The sequence below is a fragment of the Botrytis sinoallii genome (genome assembly GCF_014898435.1).
Source record: "Botrytis sinoallii strain Bc 23 chromosome Unknown BSIN_006, whole genome shotgun sequence".
NCBI classification, from domain to species: Eukaryota; Fungi; Ascomycota; class Leotiomycetes; order Helotiales; family Sclerotiniaceae; genus Botrytis; species Botrytis sinoallii.
In genome coordinates this window covers 1821133-1838169 of record NW_024066033.1, presented here as the reverse complement: position 1 = coordinate 1838169, position 17037 = coordinate 1821133, and the positions used below count along the sequence as shown (strand labels likewise).

General features: G+C 43.1%; 3 protein-coding genes across 3 annotated transcripts; all 3 read left to right on the top strand.

Annotated features, from left to right (window-relative positions):
- Positions 1-1377: 1377 nt before the first annotated feature.
- Positions 1378-3047, top strand: EAF02_004299 (uncharacterized protein; the record flags this gene model as incomplete). Its single annotated transcript, XM_038900347.1, has 2 exons — positions 1378-1717; positions 1840-3047. The coding sequence occupies 2 exons, from the start codon at positions 1378-1380 to the stop codon at positions 3045-3047; spliced, it is 1548 nt and encodes a 515-aa protein (XP_038760054.1).
- Positions 3048-3564: 517 nt separating this feature from the next.
- Positions 3565-5621, top strand: EAF02_004298 (uncharacterized protein). Its single transcript, XM_038900346.1, has 5 exons — positions 3565-3744; positions 3805-4130; positions 4191-4462; positions 4599-4709; positions 4855-5621. The coding sequence occupies exons 2-5, from the start codon at positions 4033-4035 to the stop codon at positions 5514-5516; spliced, it is 1143 nt and encodes a 380-aa protein (XP_038760053.1). The 5' UTR covers positions 3565-3744; positions 3805-4032; the 3' UTR covers positions 5517-5621.
- Positions 5622-8961: 3340 nt separating this feature from the next.
- EAF02_004297 (uncharacterized protein) lies at positions 8962-15371 on the top strand. The gene is made up of 6 exons (XM_038900345.1): positions 8962-9294; positions 9355-9415; positions 9545-9646; positions 9703-9903; positions 9952-10596; positions 10659-15371. The coding sequence occupies exons 1-6, from the start codon at positions 9029-9031 to the stop codon at positions 15189-15191; spliced, it is 5808 nt and encodes a 1935-aa protein (XP_038760052.1). The 5' UTR covers positions 8962-9028; the 3' UTR covers positions 15192-15371.
- The last annotated feature ends 1666 nt before the right edge of the window (positions 15372-17037 follow it).

Below are 17037 nucleotides of genomic sequence, written 5' to 3'. Positions count from 1 at the left end.
GGAAGGAGAGGGAGCGGGGGGTTGAGGGGGGTTTGGGAGATGGGAGATGGGAGGAAAAGAGCTGGTGATGCTGAATGATGAGGTGAGGCGTAGATGTGTTTGTGATCTGAGGTTGATAGGGGTATGGATGGGGTGTGGGGTGAGATGAATGGAGGTGAGTTTTTGGTGAGGAACTTTGAGATGGAAGAGAAAGAGAGGTTGAGATAGGGACGGGGGGGACAGGGAGAGTGAACAATAGGAAGAGTTAAAGATACCGATCGAGTCGAGATGATATGGGGTGTGTGAGAATGAAAATGAGAAAGGGATCAAAAAGATAACGAGAAGTAATGAGCGAGGAAACTAGCTTTGAGGAGGACATGATGGATGGCCTGATAGTGCAGATCATCATCTAATATTTCACTTCCGCTGTTCGTACCGCTGCGCTCTGTCGGAATTCGCGAAAATTAGACTCGTAAGAGTGTATTCAGATTCGAAATGGTAAGATTGGTGATAGCTAAGCAGTGGGAGAGTTTCCAACAGATGGGTTTGGGGGCTTGGGTTCGTCATACCAAGATAGTTCAACATTTTAATGCGACAAAACGTTCTCGAGGATGGGGCAGTGTAGATATTTTTAAATGTTCCCTCATGTGACACTACTTAAGCACATCTTTCCGAGATCTTGGGTGAGTAGATTAGTTGGTGGTCATTTTACTTGACACGCTTGGAGAAGGAAAGTCAAGCGTGAAGTGAGAAACTTTCGTCCATGGGATCAATCATTCACAACGTAATCATATTATGAAATATTAGCGGCTCATCTTCCTTCTCCTGAGTTATTGAATCCGTGGATGGCTGGATCAAATGGAAATCGCCTTTTGCAAACTGACTAACAAGCCATGCAGTCCCTTCTGCGCCTATCCGATATGTAATTCCGTGCTTTGGATGGGAGTCTTTCTACCCATTGCCATAGCTATTTTGCAACCCGAATGCGAGGAACCGAGTCGCAGTTCTTTGCCTAGTATACTTTTGTCTTTTGTTTGCTGTATCTCAACGAGGCAGTGTAAAGACGTTTCCTGATTGTTCCTGCTTTTTTCCTCATGCTGTTGACATTCTTGTTATTCGAGCATCCACGGGAGTTGAAACGTCAAGGTGGCTGTGTCATCTCGTGGTTGACTTGAAGGGCACGTTTGTCATTTCTTTTGAACTTTCAGATAACTTTGATCTGAGATGGAATTCACTGCTGCTATCTCATGCTATGTTTGGGGCAGTGAGTCGGCGGTGAGCCGGCAGTGTACTTGCTGTATTCGCACTACTTTTTTCATGGTCATATCTATATAACTTGCTGTGTCGATATTTGTACACTACCTACATCTTACACCGTACATACCACGAATCTTCATAATGGCTACCCTAATCTACCACGCAGTAATCTTCGTACTTCTGATCACGTTCACGCTCGCTCAAGTTCGCATTCCTATCACAAGGAAAATTCATGCTCCACATCCTGCTCTCAATCGTCGTCTCTCTGCCCGTGACTCCGTCTCTGCATCTCTTGTCAACGAGTTGACACAAGCGAGCTATGTAATCTCCGTCAAAGTCGGAACTCCACCTCAGGATGTTGATTTGACTATCGATACAGGAAGCAGCGACACCTGGTTAGTCGCCAATACTGCCGCCTCATGTACTGGTGTTGGATTATCAGGGAAAAATGGATCTGCTCTAGTCTTGTGCGAGACACCATGTAAGTATTTTTATCCTTGTATGGTTTCTTAGCGGCTTCAAAGAAAACTGCCAACTTTAATAGCAAAGACGCATCCTCGAAAGCATGGATGGAAATGTTGAATTTTTGCTAATATGTAATAGACAACCCAAATGCTTCTTCAACCGTCGAGTTGAACATCACGACTGATAAATTCAATATCGAGTATGTGAATGGTGATAAGGCCAAAGGACCTTATATAGCCGACACTCTTGTGCTCGGTAATGCCACCATTAAGTCTTTTCAGATGGGTCTCGCCAACGACACAAACATACAAACTGGAGTACTGGGACTTGGTTATCCTATCAACGAGGCCGCTGATACCATTTATCCAAACATCATTGACGAGCTAGTCTTCCAAAATCTCATAAGTACCAGAGCGTATAGTCTCTATTTAGATTCTCAAGACTCGGCTACTGGATCCCTTCTTTTTGGTGCAGTCGATACCACCAAGTTTGTCGGTGAACTAGTGGGCATAGATATAGTACCCCAACCTATCTGGAATGGCTCGGTTCTCTATTCATCATTGTCAGTTGAGCTTGCTGCAGTGGGCATCACAGATCAAGAAGGCAATTCTGTAAACTTGACGACTTCTCGTCAAGTTGTACTTCTGGACTCTGGGAATACGCTTACCATATTGCCAACTGAGGTTACGGATGTCATGTTCAAAAAATTCAACGCCTACGATGATACAAACTCCACTGGCAATGTCTACCTCCCTTGTTCACTGCTCAATACCTCATCTTCTTTAACAGTCGACTATCTGTTCTCTTCCTCTTCCGCTTCTGCTATTATTAAGGTTCCTATATCAGAACTTGTGTTTCCACTTACAAATCCGACTTACGCACTGTATCCCGAGGATACTCTCCCAGATTTGCCATTTAGCGGCGAAGCATGTGCGTTTGGAATACAATCGACAAACGCGGACTATCATTTGCTTGGGGCTACCTTTTTGAGAAGTGCAGATGTGGTCTACGACTTGGATAATAATCAGATTGGACTCGCGCAGGCCAACTTCAAGGAAAATGATGCGGGTGCCAGTTCAAGCAATGAGAATGGCAATGAGCATATTGTCGAGTTGAAAGCAGGAAAATCAATTCCGGCTTTAACTGGCGTTAGTGTGACGAGTTCGGCGGAACCTAGCCCTACCAGTAGCGCTAGCAAGACTTCGAGTACTCCTGCTGACATGGCAAAAGCTACAGCGACTGGAAAGTCTAGTGACGCTGTATCTGCGTTAAGGAATGTAGATTTCAGAGTTCTTGGTATATTTGTGCTGGGAGGTTTATTTTTGAATGGAGCAGTCGTCGCATGATCATTTTGGCAACACATTGCTGGTTATACAGGGAGAATGAAAAGGGGAAGCAGATTTTTTTCACTGAGAAGTAGTCATAAGATGTACTAGACATAATGAGTGGATAATCCATGCATTTAGAGATACAGAGGCCTATCATTTTGCGAAGTAATCTAAACACAATGACCATCATTAGCTATTCATAGAAACACAAGAGTCAGAATCATCCCACCTTTGCGCTACTTTATACTATCGAATTTCACTCAGGAAATTCGTGCTAACATGACACAAACACCGCAGAAACTTTATCATGCCCCTCACCATACCCCTCCAATTCTGATTACCTGCATATGCATACCCCGCTTTTTTGTGCATGATAGCTCTCCTTTTGTCCACCTGCGCAGAATAGATCTTATTCCTCGCTTCCCATAGGATTGAAGAGACAAGGTTTATATTTCTGCAACCGAGCCTAATGTCCTTCATAAGTAATCTATACGTAGGAGAAAAAAGAGGCCAAAGTGAGCACCTCAGTTTTATATTAAATCAATTGATAAAAACGTTCATGAGATTTAATAGTATAGAACAGATCCTTCCATTGGTCTTTAGTTATCATACTATTTAAGCTTTTCATTGCTTGAATTGAATTAGAACAATCAGATTGTTGAAAGGTTTCGGCAGTGGCCAATGCCAGTCTGTTTTTTCTCCTGCGAATACCTAGGTAGGTAGTGCTGGCAAATACTCCTCGGCTATATGTATGAATGTTGATGATAATGCCAAGGACTTTCTTGCATAGAATGATGGTATAACTATATAATATGAGAGCAGGAAAATTGTTGTAATCGTTTTCGAGCAAAATTGCAAATCAATTCTTTGCTGTGAATTTTACTATAATATTTAGTAGCTTTCTTCTTTAGGGTATTTTTTTCACAGTTTCGCTTACGGCTCGAATTAAAGCACCGGAGAACGTCACGAAAACGAAGAAAGATACTCAACTGAGAATATCATTATGACTTCTCTCGAAACTCCCAAGGTTGCGCTTATTACAGGGACAAATGGAATCTCAGGATCCGCCTTGTTGAGGCAACTTTCTAAGAATCCGGTTTGGTGAGTATCCAATCAGGAGATATCTTTCAACTTCCAACTGAAATCTTCTCTTGATACCAGGTCCCGTATCATTGCCCTTTCACGCTCGCCACCCTCCAATCTCCCTTCCGATCCCCGCATCGAATTCCATTCTCTCGATCTCACAGGTACTGCTGGTGAAATTGCCGAGGCTTTGAGTGCCAAAGAGCTTACAAATGTTACGCATTTCTTTCACTACGCCTACATTCATACCGACTATGACCATCCTAAACACCTAGAAGAGATGACCAAGAATAATGTACCTCTCTTCACCAATACTCTCACTGCTATCGATCTCACTTCTCGTGATACTTGTAAGTATAAAGCCCGTTCAAATTGGCTATCCCGTCCAAACGTTGGATTCATTCAAGATATTTACATTGTTTCCATGTCATCCGACGACTCTTTCACACCAACCCTGGCACTCAAAGGCTGACTTTCCTATTGTAGTGCAACGTGTGATTCTTCAAACCGGAGGAAAAAACTACGGTTTACTTACATCCCCACCTGCCTCAGAGCCCCTAACCGAAGATGCTCACCGGGTGACCGACCCTCGTTCCCGTAAGCTTCAACGCCCCACCTCTACCATTTCTCGACTTCAAGCTCGCATTTCCTCCGAATACACTTGCATCCCACTGACTCTCATATTCATTTCAACTCTCGATATTCATAACCTCGCTAATGAGTTACTAACTTCTCATCATAGTCCCCAACTTTTACTACCATCAAGAGGATTTTCTCTGGTCACTCTCTGAAGATCGTTCTTGGGATTGGAATATCACAATGCCGTTCTGGATATCAGGGTATGTAGGGAAATCCGGAAACAGCTGGGTTACATCCGCAGCCATTTACTTTAGTCTCTGTCAAGCTCTCAACAAACCCGCGATTTTCCCCGGTGGAGAAGATGAGTACTATGGGAAATGGGACAAGGGACAACACTTCAGTACGAGTTGGGTGATTGCAGAATTTACAGAGTGGTTAGCGTTAAATGAAGAGCCGACAGTGAAGAATCAGAAGTTTAATATTGTGGATGATACAATTACCACGTTCCGAGACGTTTGGGAGGGAATTGGAAGGTATTTTGGGGTTGAGACCAAGGTGGAACGGAAATATGATTTGATGAGTGAAGTGAAAGAAATGGAGAAAGAATGGCCGAAAATTGCAAAAAATTATGGAGTAAGAGAGGATGCATTGGGGATTGTCACATGGGATGCGTTTGTTTATGCGATGAACGCTGGGGAGTGGGGAAGTATGGTTAATATGGATAAAGCAAGTAAAGCGGGGTGGACGAAGAAGGTTGATACTATTAAGGAGATGGAGAAGGTATTTGGGGAGATGAAAACCGATGGATGGATTCCGAATGTCTGAGGAGAAATTCGGCCAAGAGATTCTTCGTCGTCTAGATATAAACCTCGTACATTATCTTTTGTTCTTAATTCAAATATTCAGTGCAAAAATCAATGACTTGTCGATTTCCTAAAATGCAAAATTTGTAAACACTTAACAGTTGAGATAACGTCCTGAGACGCATTACGCGAACTTTGATGTTAGCAACTTCGATTATCAGTAAATACACTAGAACCTTCAAAAGGCTTGGATAACATTATCCAGATCGACGAGTGGCAAACTACCAGTCAAACTATAATGGCTTTTCATTAATAGCCTGTATGTATATGTCTTGTTGATGATTACATTGAATCCAATGCTTACTAAAGCTGGAATGTTTTACATTGCCCCCTGTTTCTGATTCTTGTCATGCTGAAAATTGATTTCCTTGGTACAATCAATTAAAACATTTGATACACGTATTCAGACACCTTACATATATTGGTTCTTCAAGATTGTAGTATTCCAAACCCAAGTGATTTCCGCGGCTCAAACGCCCCCGCGGATTCTTATGGGTAAAGTCTTCATCTCTATGGCTCGAGAATGGTATTTCTTTCGACCATCGAGATTCGCAATGAGGGTGCAAGTTGATTTCTTTTTTGATTCCCGGCGTTTCTTCACTGAAAGAAAATTGCACTGAGATGCATTGGGTTAATAGTCCCAACATTGTCTCCCGGGACTTGGATTTGATACAGGCTGATGCTTTCCTTTTGAGCTTCAGTTTCTCAGGGACCATAATTGGTGAACTTGATTCAAGAACTTAACGTATTATGACTCAAAGCGGCAGCAGCAATAACATTGACCGATTAGAACCAGCGCACTCATTTGCAAGCTAAAATCAAAAGACGTCCCCCCAAAAAGAAAAGATTAATTGCATACGTATGTGAGCGAATGATGCATTGCGGGAACCCGCATTCATGACCCAGCGGTCCGCCGCAACCAGCTCATACTGGATAGAATTCTGTAGTAAAAGCGCTAGCTTCACAAAAAACACATCTCAAAGAACCAATCGATAGCAAGGATTTCCTTGTTCTCGTCATCGAATACTGCAAAAACAATAAGCTAAATCAAAAATCGCCCTAGTATTGTCGCGGCACTGATCGTTACAAATATTGATCTTGCCATTTCAAAGTATTGCCACCCCTAGCGATCGAAAGGAATTAGTGGTGACCATTCCGCTAGATAGGCAAGCTATTGATTAATTCTGTCGACCTACGTAGCAGAATGCATCCACGTCGTCTTCCCGAATGTCGAAGTCCTGCTAATCAATGTGACAAAAGCCCATTTGAGTATGTAGGGAAGCAAGAGTGCTCCACTAATGAGAAAACCACTGAAGATCTTGGTTCCACACCACTTTCCATTGGGACGATAAAAGACATTTAGGAAGAAAGACCGATTGAAGACTTCTTAGAAGTTTTATGTATAATGTCAAGTGCTGAAAAGTAAATCAAGTGCATGAGCACGAGCCCTAACCTAGTTTCATCCGCCACGTGATTTGAGAGAAAGCGATGTATGTAGGCTGAGGTAGAGGAGTGGCGATGAATCATATTAGTTTCTTGTTGGTTGGCTCAACACTTGTCAATTTGCAGCAGGTACTGAAGCCAGGTACCTAGTATATATACGATACATGGTTAGGAACATAAGGGCATATGCAAGATGAAGACAAAATGCTCCGCACGGCAGCACGTACCCGTTCATGAGAACTCACAGCATTTTCCTTTTTTGGCCGTTTGCCATGTTCCATATATATTGGCCAACGCCTCTAGAATGTCTATACACCTGCCGATTGACAATCTCACCGCCGTTTCATTGGTACAAAAAACACCTGCGAAAACTTCAGCATCACACAGTGAATAATTGGTGGCCGAGCAAGAGATCCTAATGGACTTCCCAGCCCAGACTTCTATGGCCTTGATGTACCTATAGAATACCTGCAAGTATGAAAGCCCCTTCTGAGTCGTATACTTTGTTTGTATATTTTCCGAGTTCTTATGGCTGTCTATCTTTTGACTGACATTTTCATCTAGGTAGGTCAATATAGCAAGTCCTTGCATAACTTTTCCCGCAATGCAATGTTCCAAGAGATGCTCCAAGTTCCAACGAGAATCCAACATTAATGAATGGCATCAGCGGAACACCAAAACTTTCGAACCGTACTCCGTAAGCAAGTAGCTTGCATTCTCCACTATCATGTCTCGTTAGCTCCTTGTCATCTGCGTCAATACTTCCAATCAAAGTGGATTCACAAGATATGAACGATATCTTGGACAGTGGTTGCTTGTTCTTACCAACATAGTTTAGACATTTGGACATTACATTACCTAGGTAAATTCGATGGGGTAGATATCTATAAGGTTATTATGCACGCCATTAGATCCGGATTTCAGTGGAGTGCCTTTTTGTGGGGGCTGGTGAATACATCTCACGATACCAACAAAACTACCCAACGAGATAGGTATGTATCTATTGTAGAACCGATCAATCAACCTGGGTCTACTAATGTTGATTTTGTCCGGATAAATTCAGTACTGGGAAGATTCCTCCAAGGAATGAATTTTTACTGCAAGTGCAGGTATAACCAATCAATTAATCTTGGATATGAGAAGTTTACATGTATACCACACAACCTGTGTGTATTCCTCTTCCGAGTCTCGTTCGGAACGTTTGGTCTTCGGGAAAAGTACCCCAGGAAGCTCGGCTGTAAAGACATTCTGCATGCCAGCATGGCTGGCTCCAAGACTAGCTAGTTACCCCTAGACGAAAATCACACCTTCCTAGTTCTAGGCGATGACACAGTCATCCAATGATAGAAAAGTGGCCTTGCAAATTATCATTTTATCCATTGTCATATGCATTTCACAAGTGGGAGCCGTTTTTATGGCGATAATTCGTGAACTGAAGAGCGAGTGGAGAATTAGCAAATAGACCACATAGCGGCTGCGTGTTTTGGGAGAGAAGCTTCACATGTCTGTTTCTCAAAGCTTACGACTGTACAGTTGTGTGTCTCGTACAATTTCAACCAGTTACATTCTTCAATTTACCATCGGACAATCGTCCAACTGCGGAAATGAAGAACAAGATCAAATTGAGATTTCGGTCACCGGAACATTATGCCGGGGGGTAGACGTTTATCATGCTGCCGCATCTGCGCTACGAACTCAATTATGCAGACTATACTCACGTTGCACTCAAATTATCTGGACCAGTTATATACTTCATATCTTCTCTACTTCTATACCTTTCCGCAGTTTCCTTTCCTGCAGTTGTCCGGAATTCTTGTCAGAAATCCTTGCTGCATACATATTATGTTTATGCCCCACCCTGGAACCACACCATAGAATTTGAGCAACTAACAAATACTCGCACACTGCACCTGCACAATGGACTCTATTCCTAGTCTTTTAAATAAAGTTCATGGCATGTCACCGAACATCGTTTCTCATTTCGATCATCATTTCACCACTTGATGAACGATTCTATCAAAGGCAACGACAATGGGTAAAAGGGACGACATATGTTCCTTTCTTGGATATGAAAAAGATAACCCTACGAAAGATCGTCGGAATCTGTTAAAATCTACTTCTGCGTTTTTGGCCGATTACGAAGCTCGCGGGAACAAGGTTTATGGTAGAAAAGCCGAGTCTATTGGAAGTCGACTGTGTGCTGTGAATTTTCTTGAAGAAGAAGGCAGAGGGGAGAGGTTCTGGCCGCCAGCATCAGATGGAAGCTTGGTTTACGAACAAGCTCGTGATAAAGAAATGTGAGAGAAGATTTGTTTGCTTCTTCTATGCCGCTGTATTCTGAGAATTTCGGTTTCTAGTATCATCGATCATGTAGCCGACCTATTTCTCATCCACGCAAGATCCAACTATAGCAAATTGGTATGTACTACTCTTGTCTAATTTTGTTTTTATGAAATATGGCACATCTGATGGATGGCCTCGCTTCATTTCTGATGATTTGCGAGCATGTTAATTTCCCGTGTGGGAGCTAACGCCACAATCATGCAGCATGCGAAACGGAGGAGCCAAAAACACAATGCTACCTCCCCACCATCAAATGTTAACAATGAACATATTAGCAACAAACCCTCGGCTCTGAGTACACCTGAAGTATTTCCTTCTGTAACACTTTGACCTTCAATTCCAGATACTAATTGTGCGCACAGGAAACGTACTTGGAAGACGAAGAGCCACAATTTACTTATAGTTCGTCTTTAATGACCATCAAGCCAGAATTATGCCTTACACCATGGTTAGATCCGCCAAAAAGATTTGACCGTAACGTTGCTATGCCGTGGGCAGAGCGTATTGACCCCAAAAACCTTCCAGATCCACCGATTCGATTGGGGAAGGATTGGTTGTCACAGGTTGTTCTCTCAAATGCCAAATTTTCATGAAAGCTAACTTGAGCTTAGAAGAGTGTACAATGGCCCAGTGCAGTTGATAAGGAAATCCAGTACTTTATGCATAGATGGTTGTTTTATTACACAAATGATTTAGAGAATGGCACAGATGATGGAATTCAAAGTCTCGTGAGTCTCTTGAGGAAGAAAGAGGGTACAAGTGCGGAGCTCGGCGGCACACAACTTGGAGAATTCAGAAGGCGAATTATCGATAGAGTGAGACATTGGACAGAGACATTCATCAATCATCAGTTTGTCGAATTACAAGCCGACGGTGTTCCTCAGATGACCGCAAGATTTCGCGCAATATGGACAACCCTAAAATATGACACACCTACTCCCCGCGTCAGTAATCGAAGACGAAGTGTTGAAGAAGAAACGCCGCCAGAGACCCATCGCAAGCGACGAAAACTTTCAAAGAAATCTGAAGACAATGCGCTGGATAGTAGTAGATCAAAGAGAAAACCTTGGACCGAGAATGCATGGCGACGCAAGACAATTCCACCTCCCGCGGACATGACTTTCCCAAATCTGATATCGAGAAAAAGCTCTATTATCGATCCCGTGACCGTGGTGGTGACACCCCGGGCCAGTGTTAACGAAGAAGACAGTGATGAAGAGAGGTTTCAAAAGTGTGAAGTGCATGAAGGGTCTGAGGTATGATTTAAATTATAGCAAATTCTGTTTCAATTTTCATTGCCGTCACTGATCATATTTAGCATACGATACGAAACTCAAAAATTTCCGTCGAGATACCTTCACCTTACAAAGTTACATCTAACAAAGCTGATGTATTCATCAAGATGGAAGAGGAATCTACTATAGAGGTGTCACAGCTAGGGACGACAGTCATCGAAGTATCGGACGATGAGCGATCCAGCGAAGCAACAAAGGTAGTAGTACCTACTCAAGGGGCAGTCATCAAATCCCCATCACCAAATCCAGATGATACAATGGCACTTGAGACAACGCCTCCACATGTGCAGGACAGCATGAAAGGGCCCGAAGCCAAATCGATTCTTTCACATCAATCTAGCAACACGTCAGAAGGTCGAAATGTCTCACCACAGTCTGAACTTCTAGATGCCATTATCATGCCAAACCAATCATCGAAAACAATCGTAGATGTTCCTCCAATTGACAAAGCCGTCGATGCACAAGCAGAAGTAATTGACCCTCATCAGTTATCAATCCAGGTCGAGCATTCGAGTCAACTTTTACAGACTACAAATGAACCTTCATCCCCGAAAGTCAAAGGAGATCTAAAACTTCGCATCGAAGTGAGCACTCAGCCGATCGACCTTGACGAGAAAGACTTTACAAAAGTGTCCACCCCAAAGGAATTAAATGATTCGGTTGACGCGCCTCGAAGACCCGTCGCAAAGAACCATCAAATTTTAACTGAGGACGAGGATCACAATGTCTCTGTTTCTATGACCCCACCAGAGAGTCAGTCATCAGAAAATCCGAGAAAATATGGCCCTTTCAACGACATCAAGATTTTGAACCAGCTTTTCTCGTCCAATGGCTCCCGAACCACAGACACCCACCGACAGCGTGGTACTTCTAGCATTTCACCAACATCAAGCGCTGATGCGGATACACATGAAATGGAAAAGAATTCCTTCCCGACAAACGCAAACCCGAAGCATGTATTGCCACGAGCCTCTTCATCGATCGAATTTGTTCCAAAAGAAGGTTCTGAAGAACTCCCGAATCAGAGCGAATCATCTACAGTTAACAAAGCATCCATGGAGGGGTTGAGTACTTTGTCGCAAAGTCCAAAGACTGCCAAACCTCAATCAGGTCATTCTATTTATGTTTCCTCATCAAATGTTCTAGAAAGAAGCCAGAAATCATCGGAGAAGAATGATTCTATTTTGACACGAACCCCCTTGCCTTCAGGTCCATTGCCGTCTGAGACCGGTCAGGAAACATCAAATCTATTGCCTATTATCGAGCAAGCTACAACGACCATATCTGAACATCCCAAGCCAAATGCATCATCTCAAATACCACCTCAGAATCCTGTCCAGGAAACTCAAGCAGCCTCCCGTGATTCATTTGTTTCGGGTTTCCAACCTATAAATCGACCGATATCTAGTCTTTCTACGCAATCTCCTTCTGCTCCCATATCTCACAGTCTCCCGGGTGTATATAGGCCATCGATTGCACCACAAGAACCTCGAGATCAACGACACAGCCAGCAGACGAAGGAGATGCCAAAACAGAGTGAAGCCATATTTTCGCAAAATATTGGACGGGAAATTGGCAGATCATCAGAGCCCCCCTGGACCAGGAACGTCCATCTCAACTCATATCCGGTGAACTCTCAGAATGGAGTTTATCCCATGGCCTTTGTCAGTAAACCGACAGCATCAAAAAATGACTTGTGGATGCAAGAAACCTCCAGAAAAAGGCAGTTGGAGCGAACAGATACCAAGCCTCGAAAAACAAAGTCAAGAAAGAAGTCAATGCCATGCGAAAAGCAGAATACGGTATCTGGTACTGTTCAATATCCACTGGCTTCATCAGCTCCCGCGACCCAAAACGCGACACCTTCTGCGATGCAAACACAATCTCCACGACAGCCTGATTTTGACCAAGAGCGCTCTCCCAAGCCGCCGCATCCAGAACTCATCAGTCATCTGAGAATTATGGACGAAAAGATTGGTACTAATTCCGGAGCATCTTATCAGCACCATATCAAGACAATGAACTCTCCGATAATCTCAAATCAGCAGGCGAATAACCATGGTCGGAATCTAGATCAAAATATGACGACCAACTACGATGCCAGGCAAGAGCAGAATATCTTGAACCCCCTATTCTTGCAAGAACAGATGCATTCAAAGCGAAAGCGATCGCCGGAGGATTGGGGAAATACGAAGAGTCCTGTGGGTATGCATCATGCGACTTCTGTAGGGTCTCCAGCACAATCCCAGCGAACTTCCAGCATGTCGCAAAAACGACCGTCAATCCCCGAAAACATACAAATCTCTCGCATGGAGCAAGAGAGGTTTCAGCACGGTATGCAACAAAATAGAAGATTGCCCAATGCTGGGGAAAATAAACTTGATTGTCAGAATGGCAAGCAGGAAGTGTCCAACCTTCCTAAACTTGACATACAAATTAAAATCAACCCTGGGGCGATTACAGCTCGGAATCAAGTGCAGTTTAAGGAGAACGTTCAAACTAGAGCTGACATTGAAACTCGTAATCAGCGGCCAGAATCTGCGAATATGGGTCAGTCCGAATCAGTGCGTTTGCGCGAGACGGAAACGAGGCATGGGGCTCCTATTAATAGTGGAACGGGTCGTAAATTTTCCAAAAGCCCTTCACTATTAAGTCCTCAGACATCACAATATCTCAAGGACCTACCGGGGACGCAAGATAGAGTTCATGATAATGTGCAACAGTCAAGCCCAGCACAAATCAACCAGCATCTCAACCAACAGTCACAAGGGCCGAAAACTAACAGCCAAATTCAAGCCAACTCCTCTCCAGAACTGTATCGATCACAGGACCCATGGTGGAACTCGTTAGCTACTGATTATAACATCTCCACAATTCCCAAACAGCCATCAAGATACGTCCCGCAAACTAATACTAATATGTTACACAACCGCACGATGAGCAACACCACTTCAGTCCCAACAGTGGCAAGTGCGTCACAGGTCCAAATAGGAAGTCAAGAGCCTCTGCCTGAAACGAGACAAGTCGCACCCCAAGCAACAGAACGCCCGCATTCCACAGGAAGTCAGGCCTCCAAAGTATTTCACCAAATACAGGAGAGCCAGCGCGCCAAGTACCCTTTGACAAAGCCATCTAATACAGAACATTCACCGCCGCAAAGTTACTCTGTTAATGAAAATTCAACACAATCGTCACAGACCCACCAGTTTAATCCATCTGGTCAAAGTGCGCAATCGCAATTTGGTGTTCGACCGCCACCTTCTCAAAATGAAATCTCAAAGCAAGCTCCGATTAAGTCGTCGAACGAAAGCACACCATCACCAACCAATCAGTCTCATCAGCCTGTAACTCAATCTTTAAACCGACCTCTCACATCTTCGAAAAGCCAATACAATAACAACGCGACCAGTCAGCCCCCCAATACACAAACTTCTAACTTTCACCGTCAACTTCCCAACCAGCATCCTGTTCAGCCCACTATCATCCAAAGTCCAGTGCCACAGCATCAGTTTATTAATCGCTCCCCTGCTCAATTCTCCCCTGTACAGGCGTCGTTTCCCCGGAACCAATATACTGGCCCGTCTCCAACACAACAAGCTTCCACAGCCCCGGGTTCTTACAATACAGAGTATGCTGGACAACAGAGAGCAATTTCACAATACCAGTATCCAAAACGGCCACAGCAACCACAACAGCTAGCTGAGCCACAAAATACTACGACGCACCCACAGAAGAAAATTTACAACGAGCCGAATCCTCATGATCATACAAAAAGTAGATTGAATGGCGCGAGCCCTCGAACTATAATAGATTTAGTTAGTGCATCTCCAATGCAGTCCCCAACAATCCAGATCCCTGCATCTCAACCGTCATTAGCAACTACGATGTCCGCTATACTAAACCCTAAGCTTCCACCGACGCCGCCAACACCAGCTATCATTCCTACTACTGGTTCAGATTCCATGTCAAAGTATCCGCCTAGTACACAATCTATGTCTGAAACCCCTCTGCGACAACAAGCCTCGGCCATTGTACCCACTCCCAAGTATAATAGCACTTCTCATCATTATCATCCAGCGACATATCCTCCACAACAGCAAACACCTATTGTAAACCCTACGCCTAAAATCGACACTGCCTCTCAATACTCAAATTCCACTCAATCTCTAGCTACGCCACAACAAACACCCACAACACCCCAAGGGGCGGGACCGAAACTCGACTTCTATCTCCAACGCTCGAGTTCCTTGATTGACACTAGTATATCTTTCTCTTATCAATACATGGAATCGCTCTCCTTATCGAATTTGTTCGCCTTTTTCTCTCAACGCTCCGGTATACCTCTAGAGAGATTAGACGATCTTACCTTCCGATGCATGTTTGGAGAGTATCAACAATTCGTGATTGGAAAGAATATGGGGGATGGAGAATGGAAGCGAGCGCGAAAGAGAATTTGGAGGAACTGGGACAGAGATATTAAATCTGCGAAACAAAGTGGAGATGATGAAGATGAGGAATTTTGGGAGGTTAACATTTTGATTGGGAGGTGTGCATAGATAGTTAGCTGGATTTTCAACCTCGGTTGATTTCCTCCTTATTAGATAGATGTAAATACTGATTATAAAACCTGTAACTATATCCTTCATGCCGATGGTGTCTCAATTGTCTATTGTGAAGTCTTTCATTGAATAAATTACACGTGAGAGTATTTAGTGGGGATAAATACTCTATTCAAGCACGAGTGGTCCACTGATATTGCTTACCGTCAGATGTATGATGATGTTGTCAAGGTTATCTTAATCTCATCTGAATGTGGATAGTTTGATCTGAGCCTACCTATGAAATCTCCCACATTTAGAATATTGCCTTCCACCTCTAAATCACACTCACTACAAGCCACATCCAAGCCAAAGTCAGCAATTTTACGCCTCCGGCAGCCTTCCCGAGGTTGATGTTTTGAAAAAACGCCGAAGGTAAGACTTGCATCCGAAATGCAATTTAGCCGATAAACGTTGATGTAACGGGGTCTACAGCCGTTAGCCGAACTCCGTTATTATGTTATGCCGTTACATCGAAGGATTACTAAATAAATTAAAATGTTGGTGATTTAATATTCTGCGCCTCTTCAAGATCTCAGCGTACATGAAACCAACAGTTGATGCCCAGCAGCATGAAAATATGACGAATCCATCGTCTGCCTAACGAACAATACGCGTAAAGGCAACCTCATCCGGAAATGGTGTGTAACACGTACAGGACCAATATATGTATATGCACGATTCCTGGTTCGCGTGATCATTTTACCAATTAACTGTTGGATTTCATATACGGGACGAAGAAAACAGATGGTTATGAGTGGAAGAGATTTTTATGCAAATTTCAGACGAATCCAAGGGATTATCAAGTTTGGTAACGTGAGTAATTGAAATTGTGTGTGCGTGCGTATGTCTGCCAGGGGAAAGAGGCGAATACGAATTGACAATATGTCGGTATTCATGAAGATTGCAGGGAAGGATATCTCAATATAACAACCTTGCAAGATGCATGACTCAATCATATAATATTTGAGCATACCTATTTATAAGAGCCTTCCAGTTGAGGATTGTCAAGATAATCATATCATTGATCAGATTGGCTTAAAATAATTTTAATTTTTCTCGGCTATGCATTGATTCTACGGTTGCGGGTTAGACTTGCTGCTGTTGAGAAAAAATATGGCTAGGTTAGTCTTCACGCAGTGTAACCAGATGAGTAGAGTTGATTTCAGAGATAATCGATCGAATCTACCAACAACGGGTGAATATTTAATAATATGAGACGGTCCTACCACCACATTTCTCAAACTACAGAACTGGCTTGAGTCTTAGTAAACTGCTTTGTATTTAACATATCAACTTACTGGAATACTGCTTAGTAGCCTGGCAAGGAGCTCAGAGGAAGAATGAGTTGACTCAATCAGGACTAACACGTGTTCAAGAGTCGTCTTTTGAGTTATCCTCGAATCAGAACAGAATGGCAATGTTCCACTTTCAGGTTTCCTCGAAACTTTCAGCTAATACTGCACATATTTGAGTTGGAGGATACTCCCCTACACTTAAGAAATCTTCTAGGCTTTCTCTTTTTTTAATAGGACAATATGACGATAATTCTATAACGAATGCCCCGAGAGGTAGACAAATAAGAAGAGAAGATAACAATTAAGACTCCGAGGTCCTGCAATTCTCTTTTCAAATCGCTCTATTGATCTTCAAAATACTACATGTAGATGTTAGAGTATCTGGAAGGAAATCATAAGCTGGAGATTTTCATGGTAGAGCCAAAGTTCATTAAGAATATTTATTCGATAGAAAAATCTCTTCTTGATAAAGACTCCATGAAAACACGTTTCCCATCAAGTCAACA